Source organism: Sminthopsis crassicaudata, chromosome 5, assembly GCF_048593235.1.
Source record: "Sminthopsis crassicaudata isolate SCR6 chromosome 5, ASM4859323v1, whole genome shotgun sequence".
Taxonomy (NCBI): Eukaryota; Metazoa; Chordata; class Mammalia; order Dasyuromorphia; family Dasyuridae; genus Sminthopsis; species Sminthopsis crassicaudata.
In genome coordinates this window covers 50,417,278-50,444,053 of record NC_133621.1, presented here as the reverse complement: position 1 = coordinate 50,444,053, position 26,776 = coordinate 50,417,278, and the positions used below count along the sequence as shown (strand labels likewise).

The 26,776-nt window shown below is 35.7% G+C and overlaps 1 protein-coding gene across 5 annotated transcripts in view; it reads left to right on the top strand.

Annotated features, from left to right (window-relative positions):
• Positions 1-8,069: 8,069 nt before the first annotated feature.
• CROT (carnitine O-octanoyltransferase) overlaps positions 8,070-26,776 on the top strand; it is a 33,783-nt gene continuing 15,076 nt past the window's right edge. The window contains exons 1-7 of one of the 5 annotated variants that reach the window (XM_074266655.1): positions 8,183-8,200; positions 10,299-10,388; positions 19,582-19,716; positions 20,791-20,915; positions 23,402-23,583; positions 23,738-23,862; positions 25,263-25,371. In XM_074266655.1, coding sequence (XP_074122756.1) covers positions 19,602-19,716; positions 20,791-20,915; positions 23,402-23,583; positions 23,738-23,862; positions 25,263-25,371 — 656 coding nt within the window. In that variant the 5' untranslated portion in view covers positions 8,183-8,200; positions 10,299-10,388; positions 19,582-19,601. Of the gene's footprint in view, positions 8,325-10,298; positions 10,389-16,736; positions 16,757-19,581; positions 19,717-20,790; positions 20,916-23,401; positions 23,584-23,737; positions 23,863-25,262; positions 25,372-26,776 lie in introns of those variants that run through there. The other 4 variants (XM_074266654.1, XM_074266653.1, XM_074266656.1 and 1 more) reach the window with 4 other exon arrangements.

Sequence of the window (26,776 nt, the reverse complement as noted above, 5' to 3'; positions counted from 1 at the left end):
TCCAGAGATAATAGAAACAGAAGGGAAAGTAGATGTGGAAAGAATTCATCGAACTCCTTCTGAAATAGACCCTAAAAAAAGAACACCACGGAATATTGTGGCTAAGCTGCAGAATTACCACACAAAGGAGAAAATCCTGCAAGCAGCTAGAAAAAAACAATTTAAATACCAAGGTGCCACAATAAGGGTCACCCAAGATCTGGCTGCCTCCACATTAAAAGATAGAAGGGCCTGGAACCTGATATTCCGTAAGGCAAAAGATCAAGGACTGCAACCAAGAATGAACTACCCAGCTAAGTTTAGCATCTTTTTCCACGGAAGAAGATGGTCATTCAATGAAACAGAGGAATTCTATATGTTTCTAAGAAAAAAACCAGACTTAAACAAAAAATTTGATCTACATCCACAAGACTGAAGAGAAACAGAAAAAGGTACACAGAACCCTTGAGAACTGTAACTCTGTTGTGGGTATATAAAAAATACTCAAGGATAATTTGATTTTACTGATATAAAAGAAAAAAAGGGGGGTGTAGTAAAGGGAAGGAGGTCGGTTCAGAAAAAGGGGAAGGAGTGATAAAAAGAGGGAAACTACATCCCAGGAAGAGACATAGAAAATACACCATATCTGAGGGAACTTAGTGAGGGGGAGAATCATTGTGTGAATCTTACTCTCATCAGAAGAGGCTCAAAGAGTAAATAATTAACATATTTGTTTTTCAGAGAATTTTCTCTCACCTCATTAAAAGGGGGGAGAGGAAAAGGGAAAAGGAAAAGGGGAATAAGTGAAGGGACTTGGAGGGAGGGGGGAGGGATCCTAAAAAAAAAAAAAAGAGGGAGGGTTGCGCGTCACAAGGGGGGTCTGTAAATTAAATATCGGGGAGGGGGATCAGGGGGGTCAAGGGAAAAAAGCATAATCTGGGGATAATACGATGGCAGGAAATACAGAATTAGTAATTTTAACTGTAAATGTAAATGGGATGAACGATCCCATCAAACGGAGACGGATAGTAGATTGGATCAAAAAGCAGAACCCTACAATATGTTGCCTACAGGAAACACACTTAAAGCAGGGAGATACGTACAGAGTAAAGGTAAAAGGTTGGAACAGAGCCTATTATGCTTCAGGTAAAGCCAAAAAAGCAGGGGTAGCTATCCTTATCTCAGATCAAGCAAAAGCAGAAGTAGATCTCGTTAAAAAAGATAAGGAAGGAAACTATATCCTGCTGAAAGGTAGCATAAATAATGAAGCCATATCAATACTAAACATATATGCACCAAGTGGTATAGCATCTAACTTTCTAAAGGAAAAGTTAAGAGAACTGCAAGAAGAAATAGACAGTAAAACTATAATAGTGGGAGATCTCAACCTTGCACTCTCAGATTTAGACAAATCAAACCACAAAACAAACAAGAAAGAAATTAAAAAAGTAAATAGAACATTAGAAAAACTAGGTATGATAGACCTTTGGAGAAAACTGAATGGCAATAGGAAGGAATATACTTTCTTCTCAGCAGTTCATGGATCCTATACAAAAATTGACCATATACTAGGACATAAAGATCTCAAAATTAAATGTAGGAAGGCAGAAATAATAAATGCCTTCTTCTCAGATCACAATGCAATAAAAGCTACATTCAGTAAAAAGTTAGGGGTAAATAGACCAAAAAGTAATTGGAAACTGAATAATCTCATCTTAACGAATGACTGGGTGAAAGAGCAAATTATAGAAACAATTAACAATTTCACCCAAGATAATGATAATGATGAGACATCATATCAAAATCTTTGGGATGCAGCTAAAGCAGTAATAAGGGGAAATTTTATATCTTTAGAGGCTTATTTGAAGAAAATTGAGAAAGAGAAGATTAACGAATTGGGCTTACAACTTAAAAGGCTAGAAAAAGACCAAATTATAAACCCCCAACCAAAAATTAAACTCGAAATACAAAAATTAAAAGGAGAAATCAATAAAATTGAAAGTAAAAAAACTATTGAATTAATAAATAAAACCAAGAGTTGGTTTTATGAAAAAGCCAATAAAATAGATAAACCTTTGGTAAATTTGATCAAAAAAAAGAAAGAGGAAAATCAAATTGATAGTCTTACAAATGAAAAGGGGGATCTTTCCACCAATGAAGAGGAAATTAGAGAAATAATAAGGAGTTACTTTGCCCAACTTTATGCCAATAAATTTGATAACTTAAGTGAAATGGATGACTTCCTCCAAAAATATAGGCTCCCTAGATTAACAGAGGAGGAGATAAATTGCTTAAATAGTCCCATTTCAGAAAAAGAAATAGAACAAGCTATTAATCAACTCCCCAGGAAAAAATCCCCAGGGCCAGATGGATTCACATGTGAATTCTACCAAACATTTAAAGAACAATTAGCCCCAATGTTATATAAATTATTTGAAAAAATAGGGGATGAAGGAGTCCTACCAAATTCCTTTTATGACACAGACATGGTACTGATACCTAAACCTGGTAGATCGAAAACTGAGAAAGAAAATTATAGACCAATCTCCTTAATGAATATTGATGCTAAAATCTTAAATAAGATATTAGCAAAAAGACTTCAGAAAATCATCTCCAAGATAATACACTATGATCAAGTAGGATTTATTCCAGGAATGCAGGGCTGGTTTAATATTAGGAAAACTATTAATATAATTGACCATATTAATAATCAAATTAATAAGAACCATATGATCATCTCAATAGATGCAGAAAAAGCATTTGACAAAATCCAACATCCATTCCTACTAAAAACTCTTGAGAGTATAGGAATAAATGGATTATTCCTTAGAATAATCAGGAGTATATATTTAAGACCGTCAGTAAGCATAATATGCAATAGAAATAAACTGCAACCTTTCCCAGTAAGATCAGGAGTGAAACAAGGTTGCCCACTATCACCATTACTATTCAATATAGTACTAGAAACGCTAGCCTCGGCAATAAGAGCCGAGAAAGAGATTCAAGGAATTAGAGTAGGAAATGAGGAAATTAAACTATCACTTTTTGCAGATGACATGATGGTATACTTAGAGAACCCCAAAGACTCTGCTAAAAAGCTACTAGAAATAATTCAAAATTTCAGCAAAGTGGCAGGATACAAAATAAATCCACATAAATCCTCGGCATTTTTATATATCACTAACAAAATGCAACAGCAAGAGATACAAAGAGAAATTCCATTCCAAACAAATGTTGATAGTATAAAATATTTGGGAATCCATCTACCAAAGAAAAGTCAGGAATTATATGAGAAAAATTACAAAACACTTGCCACAAAAATAAAATCAGATTTAAATAATTGGAAAGACATTCAGTGCTCTTGGATAGGCCGAGCGAATATAATAAAGATGACAATACTCCCCAAACTAATCTATTTATTTAGTGCTATACCAATCAGACTCCCAAGAAACTATTTTAATGACCTAGAAAAAATAACAACAAAATTCATATGGAAGAATAAAAGGTCAAGAATTGCAAGGGAACTAATGAAAAAAAACTCAGAGGAAGGTGGTCTAAGTGTACCTGATCTAAAGCTATATTATATAGCAGCAGTCACCAAAACCATTTGGTATTGGCTACGAAATAGACCGGTAGATCAGTGGAACAGATTAGATACAAAGGACAAAAAAGGGTACATCTATAGCAATCTAATCTTTGACAAACCCAAAGATTCCAACATTAGGGATAAAAATTCATTATTCGGAAAAAACTGTTGGGAAAACTGGAAATTAGTATGGCAGAAATTAGATATGGATCCACACTTAACACCATATACCAAGATAAGATCAAAATGGGTCCATGATTTAGGCATAAAGAGGGAGATAATAAATAGATTAGAGGAACAGAGGATAATCTACCTCTCAGACTTGTGGAGGAGGAAGGAATTTATGACCAGAGGAGAACTAGAGATCATTATTGATCACAAAATAGAAGATTTTGATTACATCAAACTAAAAAGTTTCTGTACAAATAATACTAATGCAAACAAGATTAGAAGGGAAGTAACAAATTGGGAAAATATTTTTAAAAACAAAGGTTCTGACAAAGGTCTCATTTCCAAAATATATAGAGAACTGACCATAATTTATAAGAAACCAAACCATTCTCCAATTGATAAATGGTCAAAGGATATGAACAGACAATTCTCAGAGGAAGAAATTGAAACTATATCCACTCACATGAAAGAGTGTTCCAAATCACTACTGATCAGAGAAATGCAAATTAAGACCACTCTGAGATACCACTACACACCTGTCAGATTGGCTAAGATGACAGGAACAAATAATGACAAATGTTGGAGGGGATGTGGGGAAATTGGGACACTAATACATTGCTGGTGGAGTTGTGAAAGAATCCAGCCATTCTGGAGAGCAATCTGGAATTATGCCCAAAAAGTTATCAAACTGTGCATACCCTTTGACCCAGCAGCGCTACTACTGGGATTATATCCCAAAGAAATACTAAAGAGCGGAAAGAGACATATATGTGCCAAAATGTTTGTGGCAGCTCTTTTTGTTGTAGCTAGAAACTGGAAGATGAATGGATGTCCATCAGTTGGAGAATGGTTGGGTAAATTGTGGTATATGAAAGTTATGGAATATTATTGCTCAGTAAGAAATGACCAGCAGGAGGAATACAGAGAGGGTTGGAGAGACTTAAATCAACTGATGCTGAGTGAAATGAGCAGAACCAGAAGATCACTGTATACTTCAACAACGATACTGTATGAGGATGTATTCTGATGGAAGTGGAAATCTTCAACATAAAGAAGATCCAACTCACTTCCAGTTGATCAATGATGGACAGAGGTAGATACACCCAGAGAAGAAACACTGGGAGGGGAATGTAAATTGTTAGCACTAATATCTGTCTGCCCAGGTTGCATGTACCTTCGGATTCTAATGTTTATTGTGCAACAAGAAAATGATATTCACACACATGTATTGTACTTAGACTATATTGTAACACATGTAAAATGTATGGTATTGCCTGTCGTCGGGGGGAGGGAATAGAGGGAGGGGGGGTAAATTGGAAAAATGAATACAAGGGATAATATTATAAAATATATATATATATATATATATATAATAAAAAAAATTTAAAAAAAAAAAAAAAGAAAAGAAAATTATCTTTACTTGTATTTGGGAAAGCATACTATTGAGGAAAAAAGAGAGAATGAGATTCTCACCATTTATGTATGGGGGAACAAAAAGGATGGACATCCTTACCAGAGTAATCTGAGAAAAACTGAGTCACTGGAGGGGCCCTGGAGTTTTTCTTACAAAGAATAGTAAACTTTACCAAGCTTTTAGTTGGAGGATTAGAACAGGGACAAGGACAGAGAACTCGCCAAATGAGTCAGGGATTAGAATCCAGAAAAATACATCTGTGGGATTGGTGTGTTTCCATTGGTGCCAGAGAGTTCAGTGGCCCAGTTCTGTGTTCAGTCTCTCTTCTGATATCAATTAATATCAACTGGACTGAATTGACCTCTAATCTGTAGATTTCCAGAATTGAACAGAGCAGGGAGAATCAGGAATCAAATACAAGTTTAATTTCAAAGTGAGGGAAATGGTTTTCAAACAAAGAGGCAAATTAGCAACATGTTTAGGGGACCCCTAGTGGAGGGATCCATTTTGGTGTGAATGAACCTTTATATCCTTGTGATTAGACAAAGAATCAAACGGTATAGTACAGCAACAATAGTGAGGTACAACCGCAACAATGAGGCAAGGCTCTCTTAGTGCCAAAAAAAAAGTCTGTTCATAGCAGGGCTTCCCGACTGGGTCTGTTGGTACTTACTTGAATTCAGGGACCATCAGTTCCAAAATATGAGAGCAAAGGATTGTAGTTATGCTGCTCAGGGCTCAGCTTGCTTACTGTATCTTAGCTCTGGAAAACAGGGGATCTGCTACTAATAGTATCTTGACATTATCAGTGAAGCACCGTGAGAAGGCCAGTTCAGCAGGACCATAGTGTGGGGAGAGTAATAAAGCTGGGCTTGGATATCTCATTTATAAAATAAAGTAGTTAGATTAATTCTTCTCCAGGCTCCCTTCTGGCTCTGATATTCTAGAAATCCTTCAGCTTAAAGACTTGTAAACAGTAGGGAACCTATAATATCAATGTGAAAGGGACTTTAGTCATTGCTCTTTGCCTCACTCCAGTAGACTTTACCCCTCCCTTCCCCGGGAGCTCAGAACATGGTAAATTAGAGTCCTGAGAGAAATGTCAGTCAATAGATAATGCCCTGATATGATAAAAAACAAACAACAAGAAGAAGCCAATATTGAGACTAAGACACGTAGCAGGATAGTGAGGGATTGGGAGAGAGCCAGAGATTATATTAATCCTTTATATTTTGGAAGGGACTCAAGTAATTATCAAGTCCAATATCTTCATTTTACAGGTAGAAAAACTGAAATATCATGAGGCAATGTAGCACAGGATCTTTTGACTCTTGGGTCAGGTCCCTCTCCACTGTGTACAGAATTGGACAGAATTTTGTAGCCAAAGAATGAGGGGAGCTAGAAGAAACCTGAGAGATCAATTTATGTCCATTTCTTATCGCCTATATATAGCTGTGGACATCACTCCACTGCTCTGGGCCCAAATTTCTTTAAAAATTTGTTTTAAAATTCATTTTTGTAAAATGAAAGCTTTAGAATAGATGGTTCTAGGATCCTTTCTCTTTTCTCACATAGGTTACTACCCTAGTTCAGGCCTTTAGTGCTTTCCCCCCCCTAGTTTATTTATTTTATTTTTTTCTGGTTATACATGTATTCACTTAAAAACAAAACCAAAAAAACAAAAAAACAACAACTTTAGCTTTCAAAATTTCCCCCCTGCTTGTAGTCTATCCCTCTTTCAAACCAATCCTCCAAATGGCTCTCAAAATAATCTCTCTACAACACAGGTTTTCCTTGCTCAAGAAGTTTCAGTGGTTCCCTACTCCCTCAGAATAGGAACATGGGTACAAAGGTTTAGAACTGGATAGTATATCACAGGATATCTATATGAACTCATTTTAGAGATGAGGAAACTGAGACTTAAAGAAGTTATATGACTAGCTAGCATTGGAGAAGATTTAAACTCAGGTCCTCTTAATTGTCATGTTGAATTGACATTTAAAGTCCTACACCATTTGGTTCCAGCCCATTTCCAGTTCATAGTACTTCCTATCCTACATTCTATGTTCCCAACAAAGTGATCTACTTCTTATGTACAAAAGTGAACATCCCCTCTTTCACCTGTGTCTGTTGCAGGAAAGTTCTAGGCCCTCATTTCAGAGTTTTGAACTTTCTTTGAGGCTCAGCCTTTCCTGATCACCCTTTTCCTTAGTAATCTCTCTCCTTTTCTGTTTATTTATTGAGGGCAGGGCAGTTGGCTGTTTTTGTCTTTGTACCCCCAAGGCCCCATAGTGTCTGAAGCATTAATGTTTAATAGGATTTAGAAATGATACAGACTTTCCACATTTAGAGATGAAGACTCTGAGTTAACCTTTAAAGGTTAAATGATGTGCCTACGGTCATACAACTTTAATGAATGTCTAAATCCAACCTTTTTTTGGCTGTAAATCCAGTGAAGGACCAAATAAATGCTGGTCAATGATTTAGAGTTGGTCCGTTCCAGGTCTACACCTAGACAAGTCCCTCAGTTTCCCGTCTGTGCCACAGAGGGTTCGGCTTGCTGGCCTCTGAGGTCCCTCATTCTGCGACTTAATGCAACCCCGCCGTAACACAGACGGGGAAACTGAGGCTCAGGTAGGTGCAAGAGGTGTCACAGGAGATGAGCGGAGCTGACGTCTGGTTGGATGTACCTATCTGAGCGCTCCTTCCTTGGGACTAAGTAAGGAGGCTGCCAAGATGCTAAGCGGACGTTAGAGTAGAGACAAGGACCCCTTCCTGCCTGAGTATCTCCTGGATACACCCCGGAGGTTCCCGGGTCCCACCAGCCAGTGGCCTTGGATCAAGCTGGGAGCAGGGAGGAGAGGGACCTGGAGCAAGAAGCAGGAGGACCTGGCTGGCAGTGACGTCATGACTACCACGCCCACAACCCTGCCTCCGGGGCGGGACCCTCGCGGCTTTCCGTCCGCCCCCTGGGCAGTGGCTTAGTCTGGCCGCCAGGGAATGGAAAGGTCTTCAGGCTCCGATCGGAGCGCACGGAGGGGCCTGAGGAGGTGAGGAGCGGGGCCGGGAGGCCCCAACCCAGGCCCGATCCGGGCCCGAGAGACCCGCGAAGCCCCGGGCCCGGACAGGCGCGAGCGTCGCTGCCACTTCTCCCTCCGCCTTGATCCTTCCTTGGTGAGGCGGGGGCGGGGAGGCTGAGCTCCAGGCGGGCTGGGCTCGCTTGTATCCGGCCTCCGCGGGCTCCGGACTCCGTACTCCGGGCTCCGGCTCCGCAGGATCCGGGCTTCGCACTCCGGGCTCGGTCTGCGTGCGTCTCCCCAGGCAGTGCCCCCTTTCTTGATCCCTGAGTGTGTGTCTTCCTCCCTTCTCCCTCCTCAAGTCCTAGTCTATTTGTCCCCTTTGGAGCTTGTCTGTATGTCCAGCCCTGACTTTCCCCCGGAATACTGGTCTGCCCCCCTTTCTCCCTCCCCGGCTGCATATCTGTCTTTCTGTGACACTAGTGCTTGTCTGCTCAGCTCTGACTGTCCCCGGAATGCTAGTCTGCCCCCCTCTCCCCTCTTCCCTTAGTGCTTGATTGCTTGTCCCCATTAGTGCTTGTCTGCTCAGCTCTGACTGTCCCCGGAATGCTAGTCTGCACCCCTCTCCCCTCTTCCCTTAGTGCTTGATTGCTTGTCCCCATTAGTGCTTGTCTGCTCAGCTCTGACTGAACCCGGAATGCTAGTCTGCACCCCTCTCCCCTCTTCCCTTAGTGCTTGATTGCTTGTCCCCATTAGTGCTTGTCTGCTCAGCTCTGACTGTCCCCGGAATGCTAGTCTGCACCCCTCTCCCCTCTTCCCTTAGTGCTTGATTGCTTGTCCCCATTAGTGCTTGTCTGCTCAGCTCTGACTGTCCCCGGAATGCTAGTCTGCACCCCTCTCCCCTCTTCCCTTAGTGCTTGATTGCTTGTCCCCATTAGTGCTTGTCTGCTCAGCTCTGACTGTCCCCGGAATGCTAGTCTGCACCCCTCTCCCCTCTTCCCTTAGTGCTTGTCTCTGTCCCCCTTAATGCTCGTCTGTCTGCCCAGCTCTAATGCCCCCCAGAATACTGGCGCGCCTGTCCATCAGTGTTGTTCGCTAAGTGCTTGCCTGCCTCTCTTTCCCTCGGAGGGCTGATCGGCTCTTCTCTTTAGCTAAGTGGTGGAGTTCTAGCACTCCAGAGAGGGGAAGCTCTACCCCATGGACGGGTAGATCTCCGGGTTCGGACTTAGGAGGGTTTCTCTTCCCGAGTTCGTCTGGTTTCAGACACTAACTAGCTGACCCTGGACAAGTCACGTAACCCTGTTTGCCTCAGTTTCCTCATCTGTAAAATGAGCTGGAGAAGGAAATAGCAAACCACTCTTTGCCAAGAAGACCTCAAATGAGGTCACAGGGGTCCAGGAGGATTGTAAGAAGCTTCCCAACAGCTGTCTTCTCTTGTTTTTTAAATACTTGTCTATCTCCCCTCTTGAGTAGTTGCCTGTTCTTGGGGATGCTTCCTCTTCCCCCTTCTCCCTCTCTGTTTGAGTGTGAGAATGAATGCCTCTAGTTGTCTGAATTTGTCTTCTTGCACCTCTTTCCCTGATCTTCTGCTGCTAGGAGCAGAGCCCCCTGAGTGGAATCTTGGGAAGAAGAGCCATCAGATTTATATTCACCCAAGACATAACTTGGTAGCTGATTGCTGTGGAATGAGTTGCTTTTCTTTGAGTTGAAATAGGGAATATATAGGTTACCTTCAGTCCTTTTATCTCCCCTTCCAAGGTTCTGAGAAAATCATGTATTCTACTCTTTTCCAAGTTTCTTAAACTTGTCTATTTTATGGCTGAAGGAGAGAGATTTCCTGAAACCTAAAAGCCATTTTTGGGAAACTGAAACCTGACAGGTTCTTTTCTCTTTGGGGATCTGAAGAAGGGAGAGAGACACATCAGAAATCCCCTGGGAAAGAAGCTATCCACCTTTTTTTTTAGTTTTAATCAGGAGGGTAACTTAATGCTGGTTTGTTTTTTAGCTAGTGGATACTTCATATGTTTTGGTACTTTTTCAAGTTATTTTGCCAGTTGGAACACAGTCACAAAGTCTCTGCTAGTTTTTCTTCTCAATGTTTATTGATTTTGCTTCTTTTTTATTTCTACAGTTTCTACTCTATTACAGGCCTTTGACACCTGAATTATTGCAACAGACTCCTTTGTGGTTATACAGCCCTTCTACTTGGCATACCTTGTAGGTATGAAGAACACATTTCTAGAATAAAGACAGGAAGCACCAATGAACAGATGATATTTCTTTTGACAAATCTAATTAAGCCTCCACTTTCCTTTCTTGAAAATATAATTTTCTCAGGACATAAAATTGCTGTATTTAGCTTTTTTTTTTTTCCATTTGTAATACCCAGAATTACTTTCTTTTATAATCTCTGCCAATTCACTATTTCTGTGAAGCCTGCCCTAACTAACCTATTCCCACTATGATAGTATCTTTACTCTGAAGCACTTTCAAATATATCTTTTTTTGCCTTCTTTTTAGATATTCCCAATGACTTTAAACTTATCTGAAAGGATTACAATATTTATTTTAAAATTGTTACCATTTGTCTAGGACTTTGTTAGGTACAGTGAAATTTGTTTTATCTGTCAGAATTTTAGATGGCTCTGATTGTAAAAAAAAAAAAAAAAAAAAAGTGGTTTTTATTCTTTTTCTCTGTAATTTTCATATAATTTTTCCCATTCTACCCTCTGAAGCTATATGGAACTAAGTTTATCTTCTCATTAATTTTCCCCCTAAAAATCCCACCTTTTTATAACTTCCCTGTTTCTGTGAATAGCACCACCATTTTTCTAGTCTCCTAGGTTTCCAGCTAGGAATTATCTTTAACTCTTTACTCTTACTGATATCCTTCCTCTTACACAGTTCCTAGTCTCATCACTGCTCATACCTGTTCCCTTCTGTTTACCATAACCAGATGAATTAAAGGCCCTCATCATCTCCTGCCTGGATTGTTGCAATAGCCTACTACTTGGTTGTCTTGCATCCAGGCTTTTGCTTCTCCAGCCACCCTTCTGCCTCTATAGACCCTTTTCCAAGATATATGTTACTAGTTCATTGTACTCATATCCTCACCACTTTGTCCTCTGGATATGTTATTTGTCAATGTCCCCTTTTTAGTGTAATTCCAGAACTGAATGCAATACTTCAGATATGATTTTGAATAGTATAGAAAACATTTTGGGACTACTGTCTTCCATGTTCTGAACACTACAGTTCTATTAATCAAACCCCAACATTTTCGTAGCTTTTTTTTCCCTAGAAATATCACCCTTTTGTCTCATATTAAGCTTTCATCCAGATAAACACTTAAGTCTTTTTTTTTTTTTCACATGAACTGCAATTAAGCTAGGTATTCTTCATTATTTATGAATTTAAATTTTTTAAAGCCTGAAGTCAAGGTTTTCCATTTATTATTTAATTTAATCTTATTTGACTCAATCATAGCAAACTGTTAGATAATATTAGCATCTTGATTTTGTTACCCTGTATATTCTCCCTTCTAGATTTATATCATCAACAATTTGGTTAAGCTGTTTTTTTTTTTTTTTTTTTTTTTTTTTTTAAATATCCTTATTCAAGTTATGAATGAAAAGGTTGGTCAGGACAGGGATGGACATAGCTCTGGCATAGTACTACAGTGCTCCATCCAAATCACATGTATCCATTAATCTATATTCTTGAGTTATTAACTATTTATGAATCTATTGAACAGTATTATGAAGCAGCTTATATTTATGCATCTTATTCACAGGGTATCATGAAAAACTTTGTTAAATGCTTGACTGTTGCTGGTTCCTAAATAATTTAAACATTTTTATTGATTCTCATTTAGAAAACTATTCATTAAATTAGAACTTTAAAAAGAAAGAGAAAAAGAAGCATTTCAATAAAATTAGTCAATGCATTAGACAAGTCAAAAGATATATACAGTGAAACACATCCATAGGGTTCCACCTCTTCAAAAAAGAAGAGGGGAAAATTATTTCTTATGACTCTTTTTTAGAATCCAATAGTCAAATATATGCTAAGTATAACACTACTTATATAATATTAGCATATACTAGATATATGTTTCTAGTATAAAGACTTAAGTTTGGTTAAAAAGAACCTTAACAACAAATCTCTTCTTCCTTTTTTTTTTTTTTTAATAGAGGTAGAACTCTGTGTTTGTTTCTCTGTGTGTTCGTGTGTGTATATCATCAGAATTCATCAATAACAACTAGTTTTGCTGAAATGCTTCTTTATTCTACTTATAAAATCTTTGGTTTTGATTTTGATTTTTATTATTGTTCTTTCTGTTTCCTTTACTATAGTTATTGTGCATATTGTTTTACTGATTGTGCTTCCTTTACTTTGCACTGTTTCATATAAGTCTTTCCATGCCTCATTGTTTCTCAAGGCTCAATACTATTTTGTCACTTTTATGTTACACAGTTTGTTTAGTCATTCTTCAAATGATTGGCATTTATTTTATTTCTAGTTCTTTACTACTACAGAAAGCACCACTTTTTCTTCCAAGTGTTCATAAACCATCTAAATAATTTGTAATAGAATTTTACTAAGAATCTGTGTCAAGCTTACTAGTTTCCAGATACTACTTTTCCTCCATTTTGAAAGTCACATTTGCAACTCACTAGTTTTCTAATGCTTTTTGTGTTCTTAGTGAGCTTTGTTTTTCATTCCATTGCTTAAAAATGAATTTGGATGCCATTTTCTCCATGATATTTTCTCTGAGCTCCCTCCCCCAATTGATAATGACTATCTTCTTCTCAAATTTCCAACAGTACTTTGCACCTCTTCTGTATTATAATTACTTGTGTGTGTATCAAAGGTTCTCCCTCAGAAAATAAGTATCATAAAGACATGAAATTTGCCCCTACATTCCAACCATATATTTCCAACTGTCTATAAGTGAGCCCACTTGATTTTTCCTGCCATGAATTCAAGCTCAGTGAAATCACCATTATCTGTCTTCCTCTCATCCACCCCAACCCCCAATCAAAACTGTCAAGTTTTTTTTTTCTCTTACATGTCATGATTCCTCTATGTTTCCAAATTAGAAATCAAGTTAGTTACACTTAAATATTCTCTTTTATCTACTATAAAATACTACATATAGCACTATAGGGGAGAAATCAAAGTGGAAATAAAATACTACTCTGGTTTCAAGGAGCTTATTATCCTCATAAGAAGATAAGATCTTAGATAAGATAGTAATTACATATATTATTATAAACTAAACTCATTAATTATAAAATAAAGTGCCAATGTGGTTGGTCAGGAGTGATTGTTAACCAGGGAAAATAAGGAAGGCTAATACCTAATTTACCAAGTTGCCAGAAAAATTTGTAAACTTTAAAGCACTCTTAAAAAAATATGAGTTGTTGTTATTGTTACTACCGCTACCACCACTACCACCACCACTACAATTACTCCTATAATGGCTTCCTGGAAGAAATTAGAATTTAAAAGATGGTGGTAAAGAGTGTTGTAGATACATTGAAGTAGAGGGAACAAAAAGTGACCTATGGGAGTTCAGAACATGTTTGTGGGATGGTAGTCCAGTTTGGCTTCATGGAAGAGAATAATCTAGGTTTAGACTTTAAAGGTAGATGGCAGATCTTGAGCTCCAGCTAGAGGAATTAGAATTTTAAGCAGTTCTGTTTTAGGAATTAAAGATTCTCAAGCAGATAAGTACCATGATCAGAACAGGGTGCAGAAAGATAATTTTGGCAGTGGAATACTACTGGATTAAAAGAGAGGAAAAATGAAGGAGGGAAGTCCTGTTAAGCTATTGTTATGGTCAATGCAGTTGATAATGAAGGCTTTTTTAAAAGAAGCGGCACCAGGAATGATGGTGCTGATGAAAGATGTAAGAGATTATAGAGATATGTAGAAGAGAGGACAGTAAGAAATAAGTCTTAAGATTACCAACTTGAGACCCTGGTAGATAATAATACTATAGAGAAAAAGAGTGAAATCAGAATGAGGAGCAAGTTTATTTTTTAACTGAATATTATTTTTATTGCATTATTGTTCATAAAAGATATATATATATATATATATATATATATATATATATAATATTTCTAATTTTCTTTAATTGTAACATTTTAACACTCTAATACATGATCATTTTTTGTGAAGATACTATGCAAAGCTGAGAAAAAAAATTTTGATAGCTATTTAATATTCTCCAAAGGTCTGCCTTATACAACTTTCTTAAAATTCTATTCAGGTCCTTTTCCCCCCTTTCCTTTTAATCTTTGTTTAGATTTATAAAGGTATAAGAAGAATAAACAGATCTCTGCTAATACTTTTATTTTTTATTTCTCATTTAAATTTTCTTTTAAGAATTTGGATGCACTAGGTAGTGCAGTGGATAGAGCACCAGCCCTGAAGTCAGGAAGACCTGAGTTCAACTCTGGCCTTAGATATTTAATACTTCCTAGCTGTGTGATCCTGGGCAAGTCACTTAACCCCAATTGCCTTAGGGGGAAAATATTATATTTGGGACCTGTGTTTAGAACTTATATTAATTTTGTTGTTTATTCTACTTTTTAACAAATTGTAGTTTTCCTGTTTGACTCTTTTAATTACATTTATTTTCATTATTTTTTTCTGCCATTATGGATGTTTTCCTTGCTTTTTACTTCATCTGAAGTATAATAGATTCTTCTCCAACCTGTTATTTTAATTTTGTGCCTCTTTCTGTTTCATATGGTTCTTGTAAACAATATATTGTTTGATTCTGGTTACCCTTTTTCATTTTATAAGTGAGTTCATTCCATTCATGGTCACAATTAAGGTGTATTTTCCTCTAACTTTTTCTCTAACATTTCCTCTTTGTCCAGTTCAGAATACAATGAAATTAAACTATCATCTGTAAATTCTTTCTGTGAACCACTTTATCATTTTTTTTGAGGCATCTAATGGTCACCATAATTATGTGAGTTAATTTTAAACATTCTTTCTTTCCCTTCCCTCTTCTCCCCCAGCAGTATACTCCTCTTGTATTCCCTTTTCATTTTTCTTTAAGGTCGTGATTTTTTTTTTTTTTTTTTGCTGAGGCAATTGGGGTTAAGTGACTTGCCCAGGATCACACAGCCAGGAAGTGTTAAGTGTCTGAGACCAGATTTGAACTTGGGTCCTCCTGAATTCAGGGCTGGTGCTCTATCCACTGCGCCACCTAGCTGCCCTGTCAGTGATAATCTTTAAACTGTATTTATTGATTTATTCTTGAACAACTAGTTTGTTGCCAATCTGACTAGTGACAGTTTCCCACACTCTAATCAGGCCTGGCTAGATGAGCAACAAAGCAATGGGGGAATTATCCTGACATTCGATGGACTTTGATAGAAATTGACTAACATTTGATGATCACCTAATTTAACTTTAGATCTGGAGCTTAAGGGCAGCATGAAAGAAAAAGAAGAAAGTATCTTTTTCCTTATGGAAATTAGTCTAGAGAGAAAAAATGTATGCATGTGAAACACAAGTGACAACTAAAATTCTGGTGCTTAGCCCTCTGGGACATATCTGATGTTGAACAAGGCTCACTGTTTCAGACACCTACATTTCTTTTTGAGGGATTTTTCTTATCTCTAAGGCTTGCTGAAGCCTAGTCATAGTGAAGAGTTCTGCTTAAGGATTTCATTCATTGGATTATCCAATTGTTATTTTTCTGTATCAAAAATTGAAAGTTAGGTAAATATTTTGCTGATTTAGGGATAATCAGTACTTATACTATAAAGATAAGCAGAGCCTTTGTGTTGAGGAGGCAAGCAGCTGGGAGGTGCAGTGGCTGGGATTCTGGACTTTGAATAAAAAAGATTTGAAGTCTCATACTTTTTAGCAGTGTGACTCTTTGGATTAATTTCCCCAGCTGTACAATGGAGCCAATAATATGTACCTTCCTTCTAGGGTTGTTGTGTGGATCAAATGAGACAATATGTGTTTAGCACAGTACTCTGGACTTAATAGTAATTTTATAATAAAATAGGAATAATAAAGATAAGCACTTAAGAAGTGTTTATTTCCTTTCTTCCTTTGAAATGCTAAAAGAAACCAGAGCATTAGAACCTAATAAAAATAAAGCAATGAGCCTAATGAACATTAAAAATTGTTTAAAATTGGGGACTTACCTAGATTCTAATTGACATTAGAATATAATGAGTATGTCCACAAGATGGATGAGAGAGTAAGTATAACTGAGCAAAATAAGGAGAACATTTCTTATCTTTTGATTTTGACTGACTTGTTAACATGGTCACTGTGGTGGTAACAGAGGAGATTTTATCATTGCCGAAAGAGTAAGCTTATTTTAAAGGATCAAGAACAATATGAAAAATCCTAGCCATTAAAAAAAGAATAGCAAAAACTTCACGATCACAACGAAAACAAACAGGATTTATGATAGAAACAGTTCTATTTAAATTTTTTTTCAGTTTTCTATAAATGAGATAAGTACAGTTATCAGCTTGTGACCTACCTCCGCTTCTATTTCAGAGGTGTTCTCCACGATCACATAGCGTGAACAGGAAGTATGTAAGTGATCTCTAGTTCTGAATGTATATTTTAAGGAGGGAGGAGTTCTAACCCAGTCAGACCTGGCTTCCAAGAAGAGATGAGAAAAATCTGCTGACAGACATATTAGAAATAGCCTTGCAAGTCCTGTTACCATGTTACCACCTCCTTCCTTTCTTTCCTTCTTTCTTTCTTTCCTTTCTTTCCTTCTTTCTTTCTTTTCTTTCTTTCTTTCTTTCTTTCTTTCTTTCTTTCTTTCTTTCTTTCTTTCTTTCTTTCTTTCTTTCTTTCTTTCTTTCTTTCTTTCTTTCTTTCTTTCTTTCTTTCTATCTATCTATCTATCTATCTATCTATCTATATTTCTGTCTTTCTTTCTCTTTCTCTCTTTTTTCTTTCTCTTTCTCTCTCTCTCTTTCTCTTTTTTCACTCTCTCTTCCTCTTTCTCTCTCTCTCTCTCCTGGCTTCAATAGTGCCAAAATATAACATCATAATTTTAGGGAGTATACTTTTTTACTTATAATTTAAAACTGACATTGGCTATAAAATATAGCTAATATTTTCTGACTCTTCCATTTTATGTTTGTTTTCCCCTGGGAATAGAAGATATAGACACACACACACACACACACACACACACACACACACACACACACATAGGCATGTAGTCTCTTACCTTGATTAAAATAGAGAATGATGAAAGGAAAGTGTGATGAAAAGGGGGAGGTAGCCTTTCTAGATCTCAGTTTTCTTCCAACTCTTCCCCCCCAAAATTAAATTTTACTAAATGGTTTTTAAAATCCCTTCCCAATGATGCTATTTTGTAATTAAAACTAATCTTGATGTCTTTTATACATATCATACTCACTCTTTCCCTCCAAATGGAATGTTAATCCCTGCTCTACTTTTCAAATCTTCATTTTAGAGTGCCTAGTTCAATGAGTCTCACTTCCAAGAAATCATCCCTCAAATTAACATTTGCTTTCTCAAGATTTTTTATAATACTTAGAGTAAGAATAATAAAAGTTCACAATTTCACCTAATCCAGGAATTATTTTCCTGGAGTTCATGAACTTTTATTTTTAATATTTAATAATTATTTAAATATAATTGGTTTCCTTTGTAATGCTAAGCATTTTATTTTATACATTTAAAAGTATTATTTTGAGTAGAGTTCCTTAGCAAATTGCCAAAGGGATCTATGATACAGAAAAGGTTAAGAATGCTTGATTTAGTCCAACCTTCTCATTTTAGAGATAAAACTTCACTGAACTTTAGTTAAAGTGACTTGTCCAAGGTTACATAGATAGTAAGCCAAATACTTGGTATTTTAGCCCAGGCCATCTGATTTCAATTTCAATGACATTTTGATTCATATTGTCTTTTATCTTCTTAATTTATCTCTGTTAATCCTAACTCTGTAGCTAAGTCTCCTCATCTTTAATTTTCACTCAAATTTACCCTCTTCTCAATCTGCCATTCTATACTTGCTTTCTTTCTCAGTAAAACTCCTAGAAAAAGTCCCCTAGACTCCATTTCTTCACTCAATGCCCTACAATTGGCATCAATACATACAATAGCACATAGTAGGCACTATGTAAATTCTTATTTCTTTCCTTTGCCCTTTGCTACTTAATTGAAGTAGCTATTTCAAGGTTACTGGAGACTGCTTAACTGCAAAATTCTGTGGCCTTTTTGCAGTCCTCATCTTACATGATCTCTTTAGATATCTTAGATCATTTTTCTCCTTGCTATTCTCTGTTCCCTTGCTCAAGAACTGTTTTATCCTAGGTATCTTCTACCTCTTTTACTACTCCTTTTCAGTTTTTCTTTATAGGTCATCATCTGGTTTTTGGTAGTCTCCCAGAAGACATATACTTTTTTTTTTTTTTTTTTTTTTTTTGCTAAGGTAATTGGAATTAAGTGACTTGCTGAAGATCACACAGCTCAGTTGGAAGTATTAAGTGTCTTAGGTCAGATTTGAACTCATGTCCTCCTAACTTCAGGGCTAATGCTTTATCCACTGCACACTTCCTCCTGTCCCTAGTTGCCCCGACATATACTCTTCTGATGCTATCATCTGCTCCCACTGGTAATTGCATGGATAATTAATTCTCATCTTGAGGCAGTTAAGTCCCAAATCTACATAACCAGTCCTCAACTTGCTCCTGAATTTATATTGGCATCAAAAGTTCTCCAGAATCTGGATTAAGTCTACATTACTTGGTTTATTTCATCACTCACATTTATTTACTTTATATTCTAATTAAATTAATCTAATAGCACTTCCCCAAAGAGCATTGCATTTCCAGTCTCCTTGTATTCACATAGGCCACTCTGTATATCTAGAAAACATTCCCTCCTTTCTTCCCTTCTCCTTCCTGCTTCTCCCCACTTCTACTTTATCCTCTGTCAGCTAAGCTTAAGGGCTACTTTCTATGGATAATCTTGTATGATCTTCCCATTTTTGAGTTTTCTTTACTTACTGAGAAACCCTTATTTACTTAGCTGTGTGTATCTTATATTCCCCCTCCTCAGCAGAATAAAAAAAACATTCAATGAGGGCAAGGACTAATTTGTGGATAGTTGGGGTTTTTTTATTTGTTTGTTTGTTTGTTTGTTTATTGGTCTTTGTATTCTCATCTTAAGAAATATTTGCTGAATTGTACTATGTTGTATTCTTTCAAAATAAGAACTATTTGCTATATTTTATATTTCAAATAATGCTTTGTTTCTATACTGGTCCTGGGCAAATTACTATAGTAAATACTAGTTAATTGCTTGAACCCAATGATTTTTAAGAAGCAATTTATAATCAGGGACTGATTTTGTTTTCTTTAATTTTACAGTTTTTACTGTTTCTAGAATCATGGAAAACCAGTTGGCTAAGTCCACTGAAGAACGAACATTTCAGTATCAGGAGTCTCTTCCTTCATTGCCTGTTCCTTCTCTTGATGAGTCACTGAAGAAGTACCTGGAAGCAGGTCTAGCTCTTCTGATTTTTTTATATGTTAAATGGCATTTGATTTCAAATAAGGAAAAATACTGAAAAGAAAAAATACCCCAAGGCATTTTAGAAACAGAACAAGATATTAATGATTTAAAAAATCTCCTTTAAATATTTTCTTTCCTATCTCTGCTTTTTCTCATTTCTTCTTTTCTAATCCTTATCATTCTCTTTCCTATACTTATCTACATTTGCTTTGACTTGGCAATCACTTTTTTTTCTAATTTCCTGTAATCCAATTATTCTAATAAGATTTTATAAAAAAACAAAACAAAACAAAAACAAAAACAGAATAACAATAAGAAAATTTTGTAAATTTAAAGATTATTTCCATCATTACAAATAATCACTCTATGGTGAAAATATTGAGTTGACTACATTCCCACTTTCCTAAGTTACTGAATGTTGATGTTACTTGATTTCTAATTACTCTCTATGAGTTTATTTGGTGTATACCATCACAACATGACTTAATCTTGTTAATCACTTTGTTATTCTTACAAGTTACACTTTCAAATGTTAAACTATTTTGTGGCACCTCTAACATTAGACTTTCTAATATTTCTTCAATTAATTGACACCAATACTTAAATTCCCCTCATCAAGGACTTCAAATGACTGACTTTATTGTAGTATTGGTTATGAGTAAATAGGATTCCTTTAACTATTTGATTAAAATCCAGAAGACAGTACATTTTCTAACTTCTTAGTTTACTATTATTATTGAATGATTTTCCCACCCTCCCCCCCACAAAGCAAAATCTAAGAGCATTTTTAGTAAGTGGTAGACAAAAATTGCATTGTGTCAATGAGTATTTCTTTGTGGTATATTTCTATTGCTATTTACTTGTAAACTCCAGTATCCTTATTCTTTAAGTTGTTAGATTGCTGACATGATTAATACATTGTTTTACATATATGAATACAAAGGCATGCATAGTTAATATAGAATGAGGTAGCTTGTGATAATATTTTATTATTTATAAAGTATATAATTTATATAATGAAATTTATAACTTATACTTTTTTAAAATTACATTTTTCCTCATAGTGAAGCCATTTGCCAATGAAGAAGAATATAAACAAACAGAAGAAATAGTTCAAAAATTTCAAAATGGAATTGGAGAAAAGTTGCACCAGAAATTACTTGAAAGAGCAAAAGGAAAAAGAAATTGGGTACTTTTATGTTTTTACAAATACAGTTGATGAAATCGAGGATGTTAATGTAATGTAAAGTGCAGTCCAAACGTGTATACAATGTGCATGGTATATATAATTTAAATATATTGTAACCTTTATTTGTTGCTTATAATTTAAGAGTTTATTGTTTTAGTAGGTAACAAGTCAGCTATTGCTATAAAGTCTTTTTGGCTATCAGCTTCATCATTATAATTAAAGACTTGAGAATATGTTCTCTCCAACAAATAGTATTTATTTGATCCCTCAAGCTCTGGGTGCTTGAAATTTAGAATCATAGGATTTGGAATTGCAGTGCTCCTTAAAAGTCACTCAGTACCACCTCCCTCATTTTACAGATGAAGACTTTGAGGTCCAGAGAGGTTAAATCATTGTCCCAGGGTTCTATAGGTAGTAACACTTGGAACTTCTGACTCTGGGTCCAAGGCTTTTCCCCTTTCTTTACATTTCCTGTGGGTACTGGACATATTGTGGACCACATGAGACTATTATGCCAATAAAGGAATGGACTAGAAAGCGTTTATACAATATATGCACATAATATATTTACAATGTAAAATTTTATATAATACAAATTCACAGTAATGGCATTTTAGTGTTGGTGATAAAAGGAAGTTGGGGAGAGTCAGCCCGTGTAAGTTGGGGCATCTCAGGTTAGAGGAGAGGTCTTGCTGAGATGTTGGGACATCACTCTTTTAAAAACTAGAAGATGAACTTCCATGGTAAAAAGAGTCTGTTGAACTTATATATATATATATCACTAATTCACTACTTAGGAACTTTTTGAAATGTCTTTCACCAGCAATTGTCATTTGAACAGAAGTCTTAGAGCTTTACAATTCTCATGTTCTCTGCTTTCTGTTTTCAGCTTTGTGTAATTTAAGTAGGGCAAAAGTTAGGGACCTGTTGTGACTTGCAGCCTTCCTCTCATTTATCTCAGTTTGAATACCTCATTCTGGATTAATCATACTAGGTTCCTCCAAAAAAACAAAACAAAACAAAAACCTCAAGGTGATTTTATTAGATCTGCTTGTTTGTGCAGGAAAACCCATCACTTGCATTTGTTAAAAGATCGACCCACCCAGATCTTAGGTTGGTAGATGTAAAAGATGGAAATTTTCACTTTGTTTCAAATGAACTGAAATGATTTATATGTATTATTTTTTCCAGTGACATATAATAATAATTTTCAACATTTATTTTTAAAATTTTTGAGTTCCTAATTCTCTTCTTTTCTCTGTCCCCTCTCTCCCTCTTTGTGGAGTCAGGCAATTTGATGTAGATTATACATGTTGTATGTGTGCCGTCATACAAAATATATTTCCACATTAGCCACGTTACAAAGGAAAATATACCAAAAAAATCCCCTCAAATCCAAAACAAACCCAAAACAATAAAAATAAAGTTAAAAAAAAGTATGCTTGAACCTGCATTCAGATTTCATCAGTTTTTTCTCTGGAGATAGATCATGTTTTTCATCTTAAATCCTTTGGAATTGTTTTGGAAAATTGTATTGTTGAGAATAGCTAAATCATATCAAAATGATTTAAATATCAATGAGAGTAGAATACCCTTTTAATATTTTTTATTTTAATAATATTTTATTTTTCCAAATACATACAAAGATAGTTTTAAGCATTCACCTTTGCAAAACCTTGTTTCAAATTTTTTCTCTCCTCCCCCATCCCTCTCCTAAGACAGCAAGCAATGTACAATTCTTCTAAACATTTCCATATTTGCCAACTGTGCAAAAAAAATCAGGTCAAAAGGGAAAAAAATAGAAAAGAAAAGAAGAAAACAAAACAAGTGAAAAGAATACCCTTTAAAATTTTTTTTTATTTAATTTACAGAGGTAACATTGGAATCATCTTAACTTATTAACAGATCAACTTTTAAAAGTAGCTTTTAATGTCTACTATATACATGACCCTAATGACTGAGGAATTATATAATACAGAAAACCCTCTACCTCTTGATCAAAATAAGGACATCTAAGATTTCAATGTACTGATGTTTCTAAAATAGACTTTGCAATGATTCTTTTCATTTCACTATTGTGTACAGGATGCTTTTTATGATATTGGTTGGCAGCTTCCTTAGTGAACAAGTTAGTTATTTTTTTAGTTTGGATTTTTTTTCAAAATAGAAAAGAAGCCTAAGAGCATTTGATCTATAAGTTGGTTTAACTTTAAAAGGAATATAGTATAGTTGAATGAAACTAGCTTCAAAGTCAGCAAGTCTGCTTTCAAATCTCACCTCTGAAAGTTACAACTAAATGACTTTCAACAAGTCACTTAACCTCCCTGGGGGCCTCTACTTCCTTCTCTATAAAATAAGACTTTGGAAGCGATGACCTCTTTTTAGCTCTAGTTGATCCTGGGATCTTTGAGTGTTAAATAGTAATGAAAAAGAAAATATTTCAGTAATCCACCTATTTCTGAAGTTCTGTTCTTGATCACTTTCAGCTGGAGGAGTGGTGGTTGAATGTTGCTTACCTGGATGTCCGTGTACCTTCACAACTGAATGTCAACTTTGGAGGCCCTGCAGCTCACAGTGAACATTACTGGCCTCCAAAAGAAGGCACGCAGCTAGAAAGAGGATCTATAACTCTTTGGCATAATTTGAACTATTGGCAGCTACTAAAAATGTAAGCTAGGGACTCATAAGGATATCACTGAAAATTTACTTGAAGACTTAGATAATGTACCTGTGAAATTTAACTTAGTTATATGAATGTAGACATTGAATTTATAGGAGTTGACTTTTTAGTGTAGGTTTTTGATCAATCTTATTTTTCATAGGGAAAAAGTGCCTGTTCATAAAATTGGAAATATGCCTTTAGACATGAATCAATTCCGAATGCTGTTTTCTACTTGCAAGGTACCAGGAATTGCTAGAGATTCAATCAAAAATTACTTTAAAACTGGTAAGTAAGAAAGGGGTTTTATTTGTTGTAAGACAGTAGGCTTTATGCAGTTTTTAAGGAGAACATAATGATTTGCACCGACATGAAACACTAAAGTTTTCAAAATGCTTTACACACATTATCCTAAGAACAACTTCCTTCATCTTCTAAATAAGAATGTTCACATAAAGAAGTAGTCCTTAAATTTACATTTGTAACATAGGTATAAATGCTTCCCAATATTTATGGTTTTGTGTGTGTGTGTGTGTGCATGTACATGTATATGAAAGATAATGAGATGCATGTAGAAATCTCTTTAATAGCTATCTTTTCTTTCTTGCCAATAATAAAATAAGATAGACTATTAAATTTTCAACCTCCAAACTTAAACAGCATAAATAACATTCCTTACCCTCCTCAATTTTATATTCATTTCCTTGCATTTCTGAAGTACAGAGAAAAGCTTCATTTAAAAGATAAAGTTTCTTTTTAATTTAATAGTATCTAGACTAATCAACTTGATGATGCAAAATAAGGAACAAAATTCTTACTCCACTAGTTAGCCTTTAGCAAGGCAGAATCAAACAAATGAACAAATAAAAAGAGAAGATTCTTTTCTTTGGTGTCTCCTTCCAGGACTACCTTAAATTCCAGCCCAGTTGATTTTCCAGCCCAGTTGATTCTATTTTCCTTCTTCTTTTTTGTTTTGTTTTGTTTTGTTTTGTTTCTATTCTGCATTATCTTGTATAGATCCATGCCTCAAATTATTTTTTGGATGTAAATTTTGTGGAGGGATTAAAGAATTTGAAATTCTAATGGATAGAATGTAAGAATAGGGGGTAGAGGACTTTAGCTTTTGGGCACTAAGTAATGAGTGTGGTTTTATGATCATAAATCATGTAATCACCCAGCCCTTTGAAATCATAAAAAAATTCTGGAGAAAGAAGAGGTAATTCTTTTCATGAGGTTAGAAATTAGATCTATTTGTTACCCCTTCAGTAGCTTGCAGCATATTTTCTCTTTTCTCTTTTTTTTTCCTTCTCCCAAAGAGTGTAGACATCAGAACCACAGAAATTGAACTGAAAGACTAGTTTAGATTGGACCAATTCATGACAGGTTGAAGCTTGTGGTCTTCCAATCTAGACCTGATATTGCAATTTAGACTTTGTCATTCCACTATATAGTATACCTGTGCCACAGGCAATATCAGGGATGAGGTAAAATTGCAGGATTCATCCCTGGTCTTCTCCACACCATCTTTCTCCCTTTCTTATTGACTATTTCTATGTTAACTTGTTAATGTGTTTTTATTTAGGGTATATTTTCAAATGTGATGGATACATTGTCATATAAATAGATAGTTAATATACTTATTTAACTTTTAGAGGATTTAGTCCTGTGTTTTCTGCTCCTTATTCCAGAGAGTGAAGGACACACCCCAAGTCACATAGCAGTGCTGTGTCGAGGTCGAGTTTTTGTCTTTGATGTCATGCATGAAGGTTGTATGATGACCCCGCCAGAGCTGCTCAGGTTTTCAAATTACTTTGCATTCCTTGAGTCTCTCTAGGTCATAGTATCTTTCTGGAGTGATCCAGCACATTCTTTGAGCTCTGTTTTTTGAGGGACATATGGTTTCAGGGAAATGGAAAAGAGTCAAAGATGGAGAAAAAAGGTGGTCTTGCTGATTTTATATTTCTTTAATTTTGAGTGTATATTATTTGTTGAGACTTTTTTGGGTGAGATTTTCACTCAAAGATTAAGTGGAAGAAAATCTAGTATAAAATGAATGAGAATTTTTTAATTTTAATTTTAAAAATGATCAAGAATAACTTTAATGATAGATTATATTTGGAGATGTGTTCAGTATTCCATTTCATCAAGAAACTTCAACTACCTTGTTGCAAGATATTGGAAAGAAGCAAAAAAAAAATTATGTGGTATAACAAAGCTCATAATTTAAAGCATATGTTCCTAGAAGTTTTTCTTTACTCAAGGCCTGCTTAATATTTATTTGCAGTTGCAACAAGCATAGTTTATTATCCTTTTTACCATTGTTTACTACAGTTTCTTATCAGATAAAAGAGAGAAGGTATAACTAGAAGCAGGCACACAAAAGCAGTAAGAAGTGACAGTCTGTATAATATGATGCTGGGAGAGAAGGCAGAAAAACTATTTTTTAGAGACAGAAACTCAAACAACATAGCAGTCAGAGGCCATTTAAAATCATAGGCCTCGAGTTGAAAGGGACATTAGAGATTATCTATCTAGTTCAGCCTCTTTTTATAGATCAGCTAACCGAGTTCCTGAGAGAGAGTGACTATCTACCATTTTTTTTCTTTAAATAGTATTTTATTTTTTCCCCATTTGTCAAGAAGATTTTTTTTGCATTTATTTTTACAAGATTTTGAGTTCCAAAATTTTCTCTCTGCCTTCTTCCCTCCCCTTTCTTCTCCTGAAGATACAGTGGTCCTCAAACTTTTTAAATAGGGGGCCAGTTCACTGTCCCTCAGAATGTGGGAGGGCGGGACTATAGTAAAAACAAAAACTCACACTGTCTCTGCCCCTCAGCCCATTTGCCATACCCGGTGGGCCACATAAGCGTCCTCAGCGGGGAGCACCTGGCCCGAAGGTCTTAGTTTGAGAACCCCTGTAGTAGGCAGTTTGATATAGTTTATACAGATGCTATCATGTAAAGCATATTTTCATATTAGTCATAGTTGTGAATGAAGAAACAGATTAAAAGAAAAAGAGAGAGTAAAGTAAAAAAAAGTATGCTTTGATCTGCATCCCGAATTCATCAGTTCTTTATCTGATTATGGGTAGCATTTTTTTTTTCCATTAGTCCTTTGTAATTATCTTGGCTCCTTGTGTTGCTGAGAAGAACTGAGTCAATCATAATTTATTGCCACACAGTGTTGCTAATTATCCACCATCT